The sequence below is a fragment of the Mustela putorius genome, unplaced genomic scaffold, assembly GCF_011764305.1.
Source record: "Mustela putorius furo isolate JIRA1106 unplaced genomic scaffold, ASM1176430v1.1 tig00003898_pilon_pilon_pilon, whole genome shotgun sequence".
Classification (NCBI taxonomy): Eukaryota; Metazoa; Chordata; class Mammalia; order Carnivora; family Mustelidae; genus Mustela; species Mustela putorius.
The window spans coordinates 15,942,422-15,959,703 of record NW_025422047.1 but is presented as its reverse complement, the minus strand read 5'-3'; the positions used below and the strand labels follow the sequence as shown (position 1 = coordinate 15,959,703).

At 35.3% G+C, this 17,282-nt stretch overlaps 1 protein-coding gene across 8 annotated transcripts in view; it reads left to right on the top strand.

Moving 5' to 3' along the window:
* The window catches only part of ATP8B4 (ATPase phospholipid transporting 8B4 (putative)), a 248,892-nt gene that overhangs the window by 160,072 nt on the left and 71,538 nt on the right, over window positions 1-17,282 (top strand). For all 8 annotated transcript variants that reach the window (XR_006602907.1, XM_045067867.1, XM_004755458.3 and 5 more), the window contains 3 exons: window positions 4,577-4,785; window positions 8,342-8,385; window positions 12,807-12,972. Coding sequence is in view for 7 of the 8 variants with exons in the window: in XM_045067867.1 (XP_044923802.1) it covers window positions 4,577-4,785; window positions 8,342-8,385; window positions 12,807-12,972 (419 nt within the window). In the remaining variant the exon portion in view is untranslated. The remainder of the gene's footprint in view (window positions 1-4,576; window positions 4,786-8,341; window positions 8,386-12,806; window positions 12,973-17,282) is intronic.

The following is a 17,282-nucleotide window of genomic DNA, read 5'->3' as shown; positions in this document are numbered from 1 at the left end:
GTGTCTATGAATTGTTTAAGTTCTTCTTTGATTTCCTAGTTGACCCAAACATTCTTGAGCAGGACCATCTTAACTTTCAGGTGTTTAAATTTCTTCCAAACTTTTTTTTCTTATTGAGGTCCTGTTTGAAAGAGTTGTGGTATAAGAATATGGAGGGAATAATGTCAGTCTTTTGGTATCAGTTGAGACATGATTTCTGACCCTGTATGTTGTCTATTCTGGAGAAAGTTCCATGTGCGCTTGAGAAGAGTGAGTATTCTGTTGTTTTAGAGTTGAATGTCTGTATATATCTATGAGGTCCATCTGGTCCAGGGTGTCATTCAAAGTTTTTATTTCTTTGTTGATTTTTTGCTTAGATGTTCTATCAATTGCTGAGAATGGAGTGTTGAGGTCTCTTACTATTAATGTATTATTATCAGTATATTTCTTTATTTTGGTTAACAGTTGGCTTGTGTAGTTGGCTGCTCCCATTTTGGAGGCATAGATATTTACAATTGTTAGATCTTCTTGTTGGGTAGACCCTTTAAGAATACAGTGTCCTTTTATATCTCTAACTACAGTCTTAGCTTAAAATCTTATTTGTCTGATATGAGAATTGCTACCCCAGCTTTCTTTTGAGGTCCATTAGCATGAAAGATGGTTCTCCATCACTTCACTTTCAGTCTGGATGTATCTTTAGGTTCAAAGTGAATCTCTTCTAGACAGCATATGGGTGGGTCCTGTGTTTTTATCCAATCTGTAACCCTCTGCCATTTTATGGGAGCATTTAGGCTGTTTACGTTGAGAGTGATTATTGAAAGATATGATTTTATTGTCACATGTTGCCTGTGAAGTTCTTGTTTCTATGTTGTAAATTTCTGTTCTATATCACTCTTGGGGTTTTTGTCCTTTTATAGAAGCCATCCTGCCTTAATATTTCTTTTAATTTTTTTTTTAATTTATTTGACAGAAATCACATGTAGGCAGAGAGGCAGGCAGAGAGAGAGGGGGAAGGCAGGCTCCCTGCTGAGCAGAGAGCCCGATGCGGGGCTTGATCCCAGGACCCTGAGATCATGACCTGAGCCGAAGGCAGAGGTTTAACCCACTGAGCCACCCAGGTGCCCGCTGCCTTAATATTTCTTTTAGGGCTGACTTAGTGGTCACATATTCTTTCAGTTTCTATTGGTCCTGGAAGCTCTGTATCTCTCCATCCATTCTGAATGACAGCCTTGCCAGATAAAGTATTGTTGGCTGCATGTTCTTCTCATTTAGTACCCTGAATATATCTTGCCAGCCCTATCTAGGTTGCCAGGTCTCTATGGACAGGTCTGATGTTATTTTGATGTTCCTCCCTCTGTATGTAAGGAATATTTTCCCCCTAACTGCCCTTGAGATGGTTTCCTTAGTTCTAAGATTTGCAAGTTTTACTATTACATGGCAGGGCATTGTTCTGTTCTCCTTGATCTTGGGAGGGGTCCTCTCTGCCTCTAGGACAGGAATACTTGTTTCATTACCCAGGTTAGGGAAGTTCTCAGATACAGTTTGCTCAAATATGTCTTCTAGTCCTCTCTCTATCCACCCCCTCAGGGATCCCAATAATTCCGATGTTGGAATGTTTCATGGTGTTATTTATTTCTCTTTAATATTATTTCTCTTTTACTATTATTTCTCTTTTACTATTGCTATATTACTATTTCTCTGTTTACATGGATTTTAATCTGTTTGTTCTAGGCCTCCTCCTGTTCCTTCTTTTCTATCAGTTTGTGTTTTAGATCACTAAATAGTTCTTCTGCCTTGTTTACCATAGTTGTTAGAGCATCTAGATTAGATTGGATATCATTGATAGCACTTTTAAGTTCTGCCAGATTAGCTCTCATTTCTGCCCTTAGAGAATCTATGTTGCCATTAATGGTTTTCTTGATTCTAGCTATTGTCTTTATAACCCTCTGATGTCTATTTCTGACAGCTCTCTTATATCCATATCCATTAGTTCTGTGGCAGAGGTCACAGTCTGTGAATCTTTCCTATGTAGGGGTTCCTTCTCTTAGTCATTCTATTGAGGGGTGGTTGAGAGAATGTACAGAGTCCAAATTATTGACCACAACCCAAGCAAGATGCACCTGTTTTTTTTTTTTTTTTCTATTATGGACTTTGTACTTTTTTCCTAAGGACTTTTTTTTATTGACAAAATGATAACGACAAACACATTTTACTATTTTTTGTGGTTCAAAATATATGACAATTTACTATTTTAAATGAACAGTTCAGTAGCTTTATGTACTTTCATATTGTTATGCAGCCATCAATACCATCATTCTAAAACTTTATCATCTCTCTCTGCTGAAATTCTGTACCCATTAAACATCAACTCTTCTTATTTTGCTTTATCCAGCCACTGGAAAATAGCATCTACTAACAGTCTTTATGTATTTCATTACTACAGGTACCTTATATGAGAGAACATTTTCCTCATATACAACATTTTTCTTTTGGGTCTGACTTATTTCACTTAGGGACCATTTTTCAAGATGGGTCCATCTATGTTGGAACATTATATCATAATTCAGTTCTTTTGTTTAAGGCTAAATAATATTCCATTGTATGCAGTGGAAATGAGTCTTATTTAGTGGTAAATGAGTGGATAAGATACACCTGTTTTATAGGGACCTTAGGGTTGGCTTCCTCTTGTTCTTCTAGCCTGTCTTCTGGGGGAGGGGTCTGCCATGCTGTTACTCAGGCAACCCTGTTTGGGCAGAGTTGCCCCACCCCCTTTGCGTGGGGGTGGGGTGGGGATGGGCTCCGTGAAAACCAGTATTTTGGGGCTTTTGTGTCTCTTCTGAGAGTCAGAGCAGAAGTGACCATAACCAAACCTCTGTCTCAGAACAGAGAGATCTCAATCTGCTTTCCACTGAGCTCTCCATGTCATACTATCTCCGTTTTTGTCTGTGCTGTTAAAACTGCAGATTCCTGGGTTGTGCATCCCACAGCAGTGCTCCCAGCCCTTGATTCCAGGTCCAGGTGCATCTCTGTCCTTTGTGCTTCTAAAATTCATAGCCACCCCCAATTTGCATGCACTCCCCTGCAGCTCGAGGTTTCAGTCTGGGGGTTGCCATGAAGTCCTTTCCCTGCCGCTACTAGTCTGTGAGTCTGTGCCTGGTCCCCAGCATGGGAGCCTTTTGCACTCCAGAGGTGCAGGATCCCAGAGGCTCCCCCACTTCCATTTATCTTTCAATATCTACCCACAAAAATCACAGTTCCCCACTTCATACCTCAAGACCAACTGCCAGAGATAGTCTGTTTGTGAGATCTAAATGTATCTTCTTACATCTCAGGCTGATTTCGTGGGTGTTCAGAATGATCAGGTAGATATCTACCTCAATTCAGGGGACCATTTGAAATAGGACGACTTACAGCTCCACTATCTTTTTCTCCCCCACTAAGTGACATATTAAGGAATAAAACTGAAATCCCTAGAGTAGATTCTAGTGAGGAATATAATTTATAGGTGGCATGTAAGCATCCCAACACAATAAGGGAAAGGATTTGTTGTTCAATAAATGATGATGAAAAAACTTCATAAAAATTGAAATTAGCACCTTGTATGTACATCATATTTATAAAAATTCCAACTGTGAAAAGGATTTAAATGGGGGAAAATTCAGTAAAGAACCAGGAGAAAAATAAAGATATTTGTATATATAATCTTGGCATAGGGAAATCCTATTTAAGCAAAATTCCTAAAAGAGAAACTATAAACAATTGATAAATTTGATCAATGAAAAAGAAAACTTCTTCATGCAAAAATAATGGAAACAAAATTAAAATACAAGTGATAAATTGGTAACATTTTTAAGATGTGTATGTATATACATTATACATAGTAAATGATGATTTTAGTGACCTAATTGCAGAAACTTACAATGTTAACATTTTTGGAAATTGATTTAGTCTTATATATGACAGAGATTTTAAAATTTCATACATTTGGCCATAGAAATTTCACTTCTAGAGTTGGAAAGTCATAAATTACCACTAGAACCTGAGGCAATGCTCTTTTCCTGGCAAAGGGGCAAAGTAGTGTAACAATAATATTTATAATATTGAGATTTACTCAGTATCTATTATGGTTTGCTTAATGCTTTATAGAGCTACTGCTTTTATCTCTTTTGACAAAGCAAAGTACATCAAACAGTATATTAGAGAGAAAGTCCTCAATGTACACATTTCTTTAGATCTTCTTTTTGACAAACATCTTTAATCATAGTCACTTTCTCCTAAGGTATAAGAGAAATGCCAACTTAGGTTACCTAGAAAATCTCTACTGGGCCTGTTTAATATAAATGGTGACCCATGGGACATTCTCCAAGGTTTTATGCAGAGTCAGTCTATTTTTTTCACGGTGTTTCAGGGAAATAACTTTGGCAGGTTCATAATCAGCCTCTGCTGAGATGCTTCTGAAGGTCACTAGAACCTGGGGATGGAGCATCCATATTTTCTCCTACACTCTGAAGACTTTGATGGACTTCTTACTTTGGCAAAGCTTTGTGTGTTCTGAAATTGATGGAGCATTTCTTTTTCTCCATTTTAATGGATGAAGTATGGAAGTAATTCGTCTGGGACACAGTTATTTTATAAACTGGGACCGGAAGATGTATTACTCTGGAAAATCCACACCTGCTGAAGCTCGGACGACTACTCTCAATGAGGAACTGGGCCAGATTGAATACGTTTTCTCTGACAAAACAGGAACCCTCACTCAAAACATCATGACTTTTAAAAAATGTTCTATTAATGGGAAAATCTATGGTAAGGGAAAGAGTTCTTTCTTACTGATTTTTTAAAAATATTTTATTCATTTGACAGACACAGATCACAAGTAGGCAGAGAGACAGGCAGAGAGAGAGGGGGGATGCAGGCTCCCTGTTGAGCAGGCCCCTGGGATCATGACCTGAGCCGAAGGCAGAGGCTTTAACCCACTGAGCCACCCAGGAGCCCCTCTTACTGATACTGTTAACAGTTCTTAAAGACTATAAGTAACTCTATTTTGTAAGACAAACTTTTATTGCTGGGTTTCTTATTGATATGGGCACTGCCAGCATCTAACATAGTGCTCAGCATATAATAAACACTAAATATTTGTTCAATGAATGTTGAATAATTGAGATGAATCTTTGTATTTGTTACCATTTGGGAATAGAGATAGGGATTAGATATGATACTATCTGAGACTGCTTTTGGTGCTCTGTGTAATTATGCTCCATGGTACTTAATATGCCAATATCCCAGGGAGGAAAAGTTTTTTGCAACTTAATTTGCTCAGTAAAAGCAGTGTTTCATACTTGCTTCCTAACAGCTCTGGAAGTGGTGTTAGGGCCTGTGTTTGTAAGAATTTACAGTTCATTCCTAAGAATTCACACTGCACAGGGCTGTTTTGAATGACCAGATAAGCTATATCATTAATATCCAATTCCTGTTTGCTTTTGTCAGGACACCTGCTCTGAATTAAGATTTTCAGGCATTCTTTTTCTATGTGACCCTTGTCGCTCTGATTTTGGCCAGTTATTAGATAGTTCTGTTGAAAGCATGGGAGATCAGCAGAAGGTTTCCATTGGGGGTATCTCGAATTCCTTATCTCTCTTCACTGACTCTGAGTGCTCAGGTGTTCGGTACAGAAATAACTGAGAAAGATAGGAAACACTTCCCTTTGTCTCCTAATAAGAAGCTTTACACATTGCCAAATATTTTAAAGTAAGATTTGATCTTGAACAAAATTAAGAAATAAGAATTGTCTGGTTCTCACCCAGAAAGGGGGGAATTAGAGCAGAGGAGAGGTGGGGTAAGGAGTGGGGGTAGCAAAGGGAGGTCAAGAGGCAGGAGAGTATAAAAATCAACTTCTTCTTTTTTAGCCATCAAAAGAAGTTGATTTTTATACTCTCCTGCCTCTTGACCTCCCTTTGCTACCCCCACTCCTTACCCCACCTCTCCTCTGCTCTAATTCCCCCCTTTCTGGGTGAGAACCAGACAATTCTTAATCTGGACTTCCATAAGCCCTCAGTTACATTGTGCTTTTCTCATATCACTATTACAGTAACTTGTAGGTAAAATAGAGACTTTCCCTAAAATTTTTTTGACATTATTTTTAGGAGCTTTCTAAAAATATTGGCTGAGTCCAAAGAGTAGTTTAAATGGGAAAATTTTAGCCAGAGCAGTGGAGATTTTTTTTTTTTTAAGATTTTATTTATTTACTTGACAAGGATCACAAGTAGGCAGAGAGGCAGGCAGAGAGAGAGGAAGGGAAGCAGGCTCCCCGCTGAGCAGAGAGCCCAATGTTGGGCTCGATCCCAGGATCCTGAGATCATGACCTGAGCCGAAGGCAGAGGCTTTAACCCACTGAGCCGCCCAGGCGCCCCATAGAGATATTTTTAATTTGGAGGACATTTTGGATTTTTTTTTTTTGTCATGGAACGTATTGATAATAACATAATAATGATAATATCATTTTAGGAAATGATGCTAAGTAACTTACCAGACATGTGTACCAGGATTTCTTTGTAGAGATGTTTGTCACAGGTCTATTTTTAGGAAAGGCCCTTGATTTTCACAAGTATATATATTCCAAGACCTTCACAAATTTCCAAATTTCCAAATCCCATGACGCTTGCAATTTCCCTAGTAAAATGCAGAACTGAAATATTTAACTAAGCTCTTTATCCCCTTAGTTTATATACTATTATAATTTATAATGTATTTTTTATGTCATTTAAGTATATTCTTACTAAAGTACTCACAGAATGTTCAAGAATCACTTTTTCTTGTTTTCCTATAGATTGGTCTTGTTTATATCATATATCCAGCCTTGGGAACATTGGGCATTCTACTCTGATTATCTAAATCTGTTTTCTAGCTCAGAACTTTTATTTTCTTCAACTTCTTTAACTTTTCTTCATTTTTATCACCACCTTTATAAGCACACTCCCTTTTGAGGGGTCCTTTTACAGGAAGGCACAGCTTTGTTTCGTTTTTATCAGTTAAGAATTACTGCCTTATGGCACAATGACTGGAGCATAATCTTAGTGTGTTTGAGATTTAAATTCTAGGAACATGTCAAGTTTTATTCACTGGCTTGGGGATTCCACCCATGTTGCAGTCACACAGTGGTCCAGATTTAGACCAGGGCTCCAGAAAAACAGTAAATACTGATTCTTCAGAGGCTTTTCTGGGTCATAGCATTGTGTTGTGAAAAGAGAGAGACTCAGGTTCAAAAACATACAAGGCTGACATTTCAGAATCAGTTTAGTAACTTCCCATGGATTTCTGTTCTTCAGTTCCCTCGCTTGTAGAACAGGAGTGAAAAATCTTCATCTTGCAAGTTTGTTATGAAGATGAGTGATAATACAAGTGCCTGGCACAGGATTGATCCAAGAAATTCTTACTCTCTTTGCAAGAAATATAGTCTTGGTAAATGGCATTAAATCTTCAAATGCTAAGCAAAAATTAGAAAAATCTTAAAAGCTTCCGAAGAGGAGAAAGCTAAAATAAATTATGCTATACAGCTATTATACAACCATTCAAATTTAGATTCACAAAGAATTTTAATGATCAGAGAAATTCTCACAAATTCTTAGGTTAAAAACAGCAGGAACCAGGCATTTTTGAACTCTGTGATAAATATACGTTTGCGCGCGCGCGCGCGCACACATGAAATCGATGTTAAAGAAACTCTATAAATACTTGTTATTCCTAGGGGGTGGGATTATTTTAATTTTTATTTTCTACTGTAAACATCTTGTATTTTCCAATTTATCTATAATAAGGATATATTGGCTTTATACTAAGATAAATTATTTTTAAATATTTGGCACATACTTGTCTATGCTTTCTGACTGTAGGGGGCATCGACACTGTTTAACATTTACATGCTAATTTGACCTTGATATTACCTAGCTGTACCTGGCCCAAACAAAGATGGAGATGTATTCACCAGGCTCTAACATTGGTGAGAATTGGTCTGTCTAGGATGTCATTTTGAATACCCCAGGATAAAGTGGACAACAAAAATTTACCTCTGGCAAACATCATAGGTAATGTGATAGCAGAAGGATAAAACTTACAGAAGTACATGATTATGAGCTTTATATTTTCTTTTAATGCATACTGCATTTTAGTTCTATCTTGGGCAAACCTGGGTATTTCTTTGGATGAATCACTATGTCTAGGCCTATAGTTTGAAACTACTCCTAAAAAGTCTACCTTTGAACTCATAATGCCATCTAGTAATGGTGCTTTAATAAGTGTATTCCTTAAAATGAAATGTCTAAATCTAGTTTTAATTTCATTTGCTATTCTCAATTTGTTTTGGCAGGTGAAGTTCCTGAAGGCATGGGTCAGAAAACAGATATACCTAAGGTGTGGAGGTGATAGATTTCATTCTTACTTTTAATTTCAAATTGTACATGTGTTTCTTTTATTTTTCTTTTTAATTTAAAATTTAACAAATTTTTTAAATTAGCATATAATGTATTATTAGCCCCAAGGGTACAGGTCTATTAATTGCCAGTGGATTGTACACTTCATGTACATGTGTTTTTAAAATGAGGAGTTCCTGGAGGCCTGATTTCCACTGTGACCAGATGAAATATTTAGTATATAATTTTAAAAAATAGATTCAGATGGTTCAAAATCCCTTCTATTGAGATCCCTCAATCACAGAGTTCCCTCTGTTTTATTCTTTTAGAGATATTTCAAAGTATACAAGGAAGTATTTTTTTCTCCATATTTTACATAGGTGGTAGCATACTCTCTGTGCTGTTCTTAACTTTCTCAATGATATATTTGAGATCTTTCTAGAGTAGTGGAATCGGAATTCCACTAATTAGTGGAATTGCAAATGGAATTGCTAAATCAAAAGGTATGTACATTTGTAATTAATAAATATTGCTATTGTCTCCTTTAAAATTTTTATAAACTTACATTGCCACAAGCAATGTACAAGAGTATTTTCCCCTACTTTTACCAACACAGTGTTTTGTCAGAGTTTTTTTTTTTTTTTTTTTAAAGATTTAACTTACTTGTTTGACACAGAGAGATCACAAGTAGGCAGAGAGGCAGGCAGAGAGAGAGGAAGCAGGCTCCCTGCTGAGCAGACAGCCCAGTGTGGGGCTCGATCCCAGAACTGGATCATGACCTGAGCTAAAGGCAGAGGCTTAACCCACTGAGCCATCCAGGCGCCCCTTGTCGGAGTTTTTGATATTTGACAAGACTATATGAAATGATATGTCAATATGGTTCTTGTTCTAATTTATTTTGTTATGAGTGAGGTTGGACATCTTTTTATATTGTTAATAGTTGATTCTATTTCATCTTTACCCATTTTTCTGTTGGTTTGTAATCCATTCATGGTTTCCTCAAATATATGTCACTGGTATTAAGCTGTTTTCTCTGTGTGCTGCTAGATGCTGTTTGCTAATGCTTTATTGAGATATATGCCCATGGGTTTGTCCTCAGTGGTTTTGGGGGAGGAGGTGATGTCTGTTTTGCTACCAATGTTATATTTACTTTGGAAAGAGAATAATTTTTCCTATTTTTCATTATTTTTGTATTCCATGGGACAGTTTATATAACATCAGAATGATTTGTGCCTTAAAGTTGAGTAAAGAAGTCTCTTATGATCCTTTTAATTTTCTCTTTGTGTGGCTATTTAAAAAATTAATTTCTTATTTTTGTTTGTCTTTTTCCTTTTTTATCTTAATTACATTAGAAAGTTGCCCCCTTCTTCCACAGAAAAGTGCAGCTTTGGGTTTTATTTATTATTCGTATATATTTTCCTGTCTCTGCTTTTCTCTTTATTAATGCCATCTATCTTCATTTCTGAAGATATTTTTTCTTTTTCTAACTTCATACTTGGACGCTTAATAACTTCATTTTTCCTTTTTTATATACAAATATTTGTTTTTAAATTTTTCTCTGAATACTTATTTAATTTTATCACATAGATTTGGCCTGTAGTTTATTAAACTAATTTTATTTTTGTCATATCAGTTTGAATATCCACATTGAAACACAGGTTTTTAAGGAAGAGTTTTAAAATTCCCAAGGGGATAGAGTTTTCTCTACATTATTGCACTTTTAATAAAAGAACAGATTTTTATTCTTTTTACTTTCTTGGGATTTATGGGGTTCTCTTTGTGACTTAATATAGTCAATTGTTGTCAGCGTTCCAGGCTTTTAAAAAAGAAAGTGTATATATATTCGGTTTTCAAGGTATAAATTTAGCTAGATGTCAGTTATTTCTACCTTGTAAATTATATTATTTAGGTCTTCTATTTCATTATTATCTTTTGTCTATATCACCTCTTAGTATAAAAGAGAACAATTAAAGTATTTTGAAAATCTTTCTATATATATATATAGCTCTTATATAGCTTGAAATCTTTGTTTTGCAAGTATTGATGCTACTTGAGGATAAATTGATACTCATCGTGGTACATTTTTATTGTGAATTACATAATTTTGCATTAAAACTTTTCTCCTTTGACTAAATTAATTCTTCTTGGCCTGAATTCAATCTTAGTTGATGTTAATGTCATGACTTCTGGTTTCTTTTCATTTGCATGTGCCCACCTGCTATTTTCTGTGTTTCTGAATGATTTTATGCATGTCTTGTGTGTATAGAATATAGCATGCTTATATATAGCATATATAAGATTAGAATTTGCTTTGCATTCCAATCTTTTAATAATTGAATTTGGGCCATCTACATAGGGCTATGTATTATCTTAGTTATAATATTTGAGGTTGCATTTTTGCATCCAACATTAAAATAATTCTTTATATGGATTCTTTATTCTGTATGTATGCATTTCTTACAATGTCTGGGAATATTAGGAAAGCATTTCATTGTTCTTCTACCATATACTTTGAAGAGATTATGTAATATTCTTAATACTTTTTTTAAGGCAATCTCTATTAATTTCCTGACATAAACAATGATGAAATTACATTTCTTCTTTCCCTCATATTTTCCTATTGTTATATTTTATATTTTTCTTTGTCCTAAATACATATGGATTTTTATTAGTTGATTTGAAACTTTAAATACCATCTTACCTTCAAAAATAAAATGAGGAAATCCATATTTTCCAATTTTTTAGCTGTCTTTTCATCTTGCATAGTCAAGGTATATAATATAGACATTTTGTTTTGGCATCTTAATCTCTCTATTTCTTTTAGATTTAGTCCTTCAGTTAAAGGGATTTAGGGCTCCCTCTTAACTAGTCCTTTACTAATGATTTTCCCAGTTATCTTTTATTTGGATGAAGTTCATCTTCTAGTTTCAAGAAAGGTTCATAATAAGGAACTGTGTGCTGAGTTTATACTCAAATGAGAGCTTGATTGGTTCTAATATCTTTGAGTCACAGTTTCTTCACTGGGAGTGTTAGGGAAGTCTAAGGTCAGGGTGTATTTTACTCCTTACTAGTGAGTTGATCATTTTTTCTCCAAATGCAGTTGTTTTCAAAATGTCTTACATGAACCAAACAATCTGTGATTAAATAAGTGTCTGTGATTCTGGGATACACAACTGAGTGTCCTGTATGCAGGTCTTCTCAAATACTTGGATATAATAGAAAATGTCCTATAGTTTCCAAAACAAAGTACATATTAAAAGTATTTTCCCATCAACTGTTTATTTTGCCAAGACACTATCATAAGATTAGTGCTTTTAGTAATAAACTTTTAGAAGTACATTCTGTGCTTTCCGGAAGTTACTGAATAACAGGGACCTTCACAATTGAATCCTCCTCCACTATTTGTTTTACCTTATTTCTTTTATCATGTTTTTCTTTTTCTCAACACATTTTAAAGCGTATAGTTAACCATTATTAAAAATACTCATGATGTTGCACAGCAGATTTCTAGAACTTTCTCATCTTGCATGATGGAAACCCTATACTCATTCAACAGCAATTCCCCATTTCCCCATTCCTCCAGCCCCTGGAAAAAACCATTCCACTTTCTGTTTCTATGAGTTTTACTGTTTTGGTACCTCATGTAAGTGGAGTCATTCAGTAATTATTCTTTGGTGACTAACCTATTTCACTTAAACATGTGCCTTCAACACTCATGTTATGGCATAAAGATAGGATTCTCTTCTTTATGGCTGGATAATATTCCATTGTATCTGTATGCCACATAATCTTCATTCATTCATTTGTTGATGGATATTTACATTGTTTCTACCTCTTAGCTATTGTAAATAATGCTGCAATGAATATGTGAGTGCAAATACCTCTTCAAGATCCCAGTTTTAATCCTATCATTATTTTATGCAGTACCTCCAGAGAGATCTGAGAAAGTATACTACAATAAAACACATTAATATTTTTGCATTGGAAAATATTAATTCATATTAAGTGGACTCAAAAAAGTCTATAATTAGACACATACCATTTTAGGTCAGATATTGCTGCCAATATGAATTCAAGTCAGGTCAGGTTTTGCCACTAAGTAGGTTTTGAAAAAGACATCACTTTTAGGGCTTCTTTGTATGTTGGAGTTGCAATAAGTATTTGAGGATCTGTACAGCCATTGCATTTTTTTTAACTTATGGTTTCGGGGTGGGGGGGGTCACTGCTTTGGTGTTTGGCTCTGAAATGAGAAGATAATATTTAACGGTAAGGAAGAAACAGAAAGCCATTGTAGTGCCAGATGTTTGGGGCTGAAAAATCATACAAGCACTAAAAATACATAGAGGAAGTGTTTTTGAATTTTAAAAGATTATTATTGGATTGAGATGTATAGTTTTTTTCCCCCTTATTTTTCTTCTACAGAAAAATGAGCCTATGGACTTCTCAGTCAATCTCCAAGCAGATAGAACATTTCAGTTCTTTGACCACCGTCTGATGGAATCTGTTAAATTGGGTGATTCCAAAGTGTATGAATTTCTTAGGTTACTTGCCCTTTGCCACACGGTAATGTCAGAGGAAAATAGTGCAGGTAAGTACAAAGTATGTCCCAGTGGTGAGCCTTTTTAAATCAGAAATCATACTTCATTTAAAATATTTGGAATTAGAAGGATGTTCAATTAAAAGTATACATTGCATAAGGGGTTTACCTATCACTAGCTTTCTTTGCTTTTATTCATATACTGAGTATTTTCCAAAAATTATGAATAGACTGAAAAGGAGAGAAAAAGAAGAGAAATAGGAGTAATAGAAAGATGAGGCCCAAATGTGCAAGTACAAGGGGATGAAATCTTTCTAACGATTGAGCACCATATTTAACTGTGAGCTTCCTGGTAGCCAGGACAAGCAGGAAGATAACAGCTCAGGTGTTTAGCTCTCATCATTAACACGAACAACTAATAGGTGCAGATGATGATCATGCATATATGTAGAATGAATGGGTTTTCCCAGTAGTGGGGAATAGATGCACACAGATAGTGGGATACTCTTACTTCCCATTATGAACAAGTCCTCACGCTATTAAGATGGTTGTTTAGGGCTCAGAGTTCATAGAATAGAACAAAATCAACTGGGCCACTTCAATATTGAAGTGATGAGGCAGGTAGATAATGGTATAGTGAATCAGCTTCTTGTTTCAGTTGAGTCCAGTCTATTCTGTTTGCAAGTTTTATTTCTTTCTGCTTTCAGTGAGTGAGTAAATATTACCACCCAAGTAATTTCAACTGCAAAGTGAAATATATATAAAGACTGTTGAATGTATGTATGTATGTAATATACATATGTATATGTACATATATATATATTTGCATGTCTTTTTGCTCTCTATTTATTATTTTTTCTGTTCTTGCAATTACATTCAAGCCATAGTTTTGTCCTCCATGATGCTGGAGTAACACTTTCCCCATTTTAATTACCGTGAGGATTTACATTTTTATATTTATGACTCAAACTGATCTTTCTAATTTTAAGGCCAATGGTTAATTATATTTTTATCTGAGGATATCACAATGCCTTTAAGTAAGGCATTTTTTTTATCTTTGCCCTTTGAGGTTATTTCATTTTCAAAACTGTTTCTACTTTAATAGTAATCTTTTTATTTTAATGTTATATACCTTCTTAGAGCTCTTTGAGGATTTTTTTTATTAATATAATTTTTTATTTTTTATAAACATATATTTTTATCCCCAGGGGTACAGGTCTGTGAATCACCAGGTTTACCCACTTCACAGCACTCACCAAAACACATACCCTCCCCAATGTCCATAATACCACCCCCTTCTCCCAAACCCCCTCCCCCCAACAACATTAGAATAATTGGGATTCCAGAAGAAGAAGAAAGTGAGAGGGGAGCAGAAGGTATATTGGAGAGAATTATTGGGGAGAATTTCCCCAATATGGCAAAGGGAACGAGCATCAAAATTCAGGAGGTTCAGAGAACACCCCTCAAAATCAATAAGAATAGGCCCACCCCCTGTCACCTAATAGTAAAATTTACAAGTCTCAGTGACAAAGAGAAAATCCTGAAAGCAGCCCGGGAAAAGAAGTCTGTAACATACAATGGTAAAAATATTAGATTGGCAGCTGACTTATCCACAGAGACCTGACAGGCCAGAAAGAGCTGGCATGATATTTTCAGAGCTCTTAATCTTTGAGGATCTTGATTATTCTTAATTGGAAATTTTCTTTTGTTTCCTCTATGATTTTTTATTTTATGGAATGTTGTTTTTTGAATTCTGTGTTTAATTTTCATTTCCTCAAAGGTTTGATGACTTGTGGTTGCCTGTTCTTTTTGTTTGTTTGCTTACAATTGCTCATTTAGAGATGAGTGTTCTTCCTTGTATCTGAGAATCCTTGTTTGTTCCTCGGTGAATGTAGATTCTGATTGCAGTGGCCAGTCTCCCCGGATTGTCGGGGAGAGACAGGATGCATAGCTCATCTTCTGGGTGTGGAGTTCCTCCCTCCAGGAATTCATATGGTCTCTGGGCTTAACCATCTTACTTTCTCAGATCTAGTTCTAGGAGTCTGTGTCAAAACTCCCACTTGAGGGAGAGTTGTACTCAACGTCTGACCTGGAAGAAAAGGTCAACCATTGGGCTCCTTTCCCTCATTTTCTCTCTCTTATCCTTGTGGAATTGAATTGAAGCAATGCAGGCTCTTCTCAGTTTTGGTCTCCAGCTGCAGCACTCAAATCTTTTGAGGTTTTTTTTTAGGTGGATTGTACGATTTCTTTAGAAGAACATTTTCTAGGTTTTGTTCTGGCGGCAACTGTTTAGAGAAAGCTGGCAGAAGAAGGAACTCAAATGGGCTGGAGTGCTGAGTGGAATTCTTCAACTCATTTTATTAATGATGTCCCCAAGAGCACTACTTTTCTCATTTGCTGACTCTGAGTTTGGAGAGTCTTTTGGGGATTTCTCATACCTCTGTATTCCTTTTGCAAATGCTTTGAGCTGTGTTTTTCTCTTATTTCTTCAGTGGTTAAATCTACTTTTTATCTTGCAGACATTTCTCAAACTTCTAGTTTACTGATAGCATTCATTCTTCTTTACTAGTATCACTTAATTTTTTTAAATAATATGATATAATTAAATGTAATAAAACACGCAGATCTTATGTGTGTTGTTTGATGAGTTTTGACAATTGTATACACCCATGTAGCCCCTGTCCCCAACCCCAACAAGGTATAAACCCTTTCTGTCACTCCAGAGAGATTACTCCTGTCCCTTTTCTTTCCAAAATCCCAACCCCTGCCCAGCCAACCACTGCTGTGATTTCTATCATCAGAGATAAATTTTGACTGTTCTTGTACTTCATATAACTGGAATCATAAAATATGTATTCTTTTGTGTCTGGCTTATTTCACACAGTGTATTTTTTTTTTTAAGATTGATTTATTCCTTTTTTAGAGAGAGAGAGTACATGTGAGCTGAAGGAGGGGCAGAGGGAAAGGGCGAGAGAGAATCTCAAGCAGACTCTACTATGAGCACAGAGCCCAATGTGGGGCTCAATCTCATGACCCTGACCAAGATCATGACCTGAGCCAAAACCAAGAGTTGGATGCTTAACTGACTGAGCCACCCAGGCACCCCTTATATAATGTAACATTCTTATCATTCATCCGTGGTATTGTATCAATCAATAGTTCATTCTATTTTATTGCTGAGTAATATTACTTTATGCAAGTGTACCATAATTTTATAGTCTTCTGTTCATGCACATTTGGGGTGTTTACAACTTTGGGCTATTAGGAGTAAAGGTACCATAAATGTTTTTATGTCTTTAAAAATATTTAACAAATTTGTTTTTGGTAAACACTTAGGAATAGCAATTGCCAGGTCATAGTATATGTTTAATTTTATAAGGTATCTTTCATAAGTGGTTATATCATTTTACAAACTCCACCATCAGTGTACAAGAGTTCTAGTGCCTTGACATTCTTGCCACCATTTAGTATTATTATTCTTAAATTTTACCCATTCTGGTGGTGATTGGGTAATACCCTGCCATATAAAAGTATTTTGAAGTGAAGAGATATAGATGTATATATCCTTTTAACTATTTCTATCTCTTGCTTTAAGATATCAAATTCTAAGTGAAGGTTTATATCACTGAGTGGGGGAAATTATTTTGCTCTCTTATTAAACCTTTAATTACAGGATAGCTTAAATCCATATGTTAAAGTACTTTGAAATACAAAGTTTTCTTATATAAATGTTAATTATAGAAGAGAGTAGAACCCAAATCTAATAAACTTAAAATTTGTAATATATAATTAATAGTTGAAGCTATTGCTTTAATTTTAAATGTGTGCTGTTTCATGGAGAAGTCATTTGGGGAAGTTGACCTTCTCATTTCCTTCATCAGTATGAAATTTTAGAAGCAGGAAAGAGGAAAGTACAAGAGTTTTTGATAGGATTTTTTTTTCTACTTTAGTGTATTGCAATTAAAGAGATAACAAATTTAGAATTTTTTTCCTTATTGCCCCATTATATTGGTCTTTTAAAATTTGTTGAGGCTTGCTTTATGGCCTGGTATGTTTTCAGTTCCTATAAATGTCTTATGTGTGCTTGAAAGGAATGTACATTCTATGGTTATTATGTCCTGGGTCCTAAATATATCCATGAGATAATATTTGTTAATTGTTCAGTCTCCTACCTCTCTGTGGGTTATTTTGAGTACTTGATTTCCCAATTAGTGAGTATGTTAAAATCATCAACTATTGTGGTGCATTTGTCTGTTTCTGTTTGTAGCTGTGTCAATGTTTGCTTCTTATGTTTTAAGGTCGTGTTATTAGTTAGATACTCATATATACTTCTGTCTTTTTAAATTAAACTTGTATTAGTA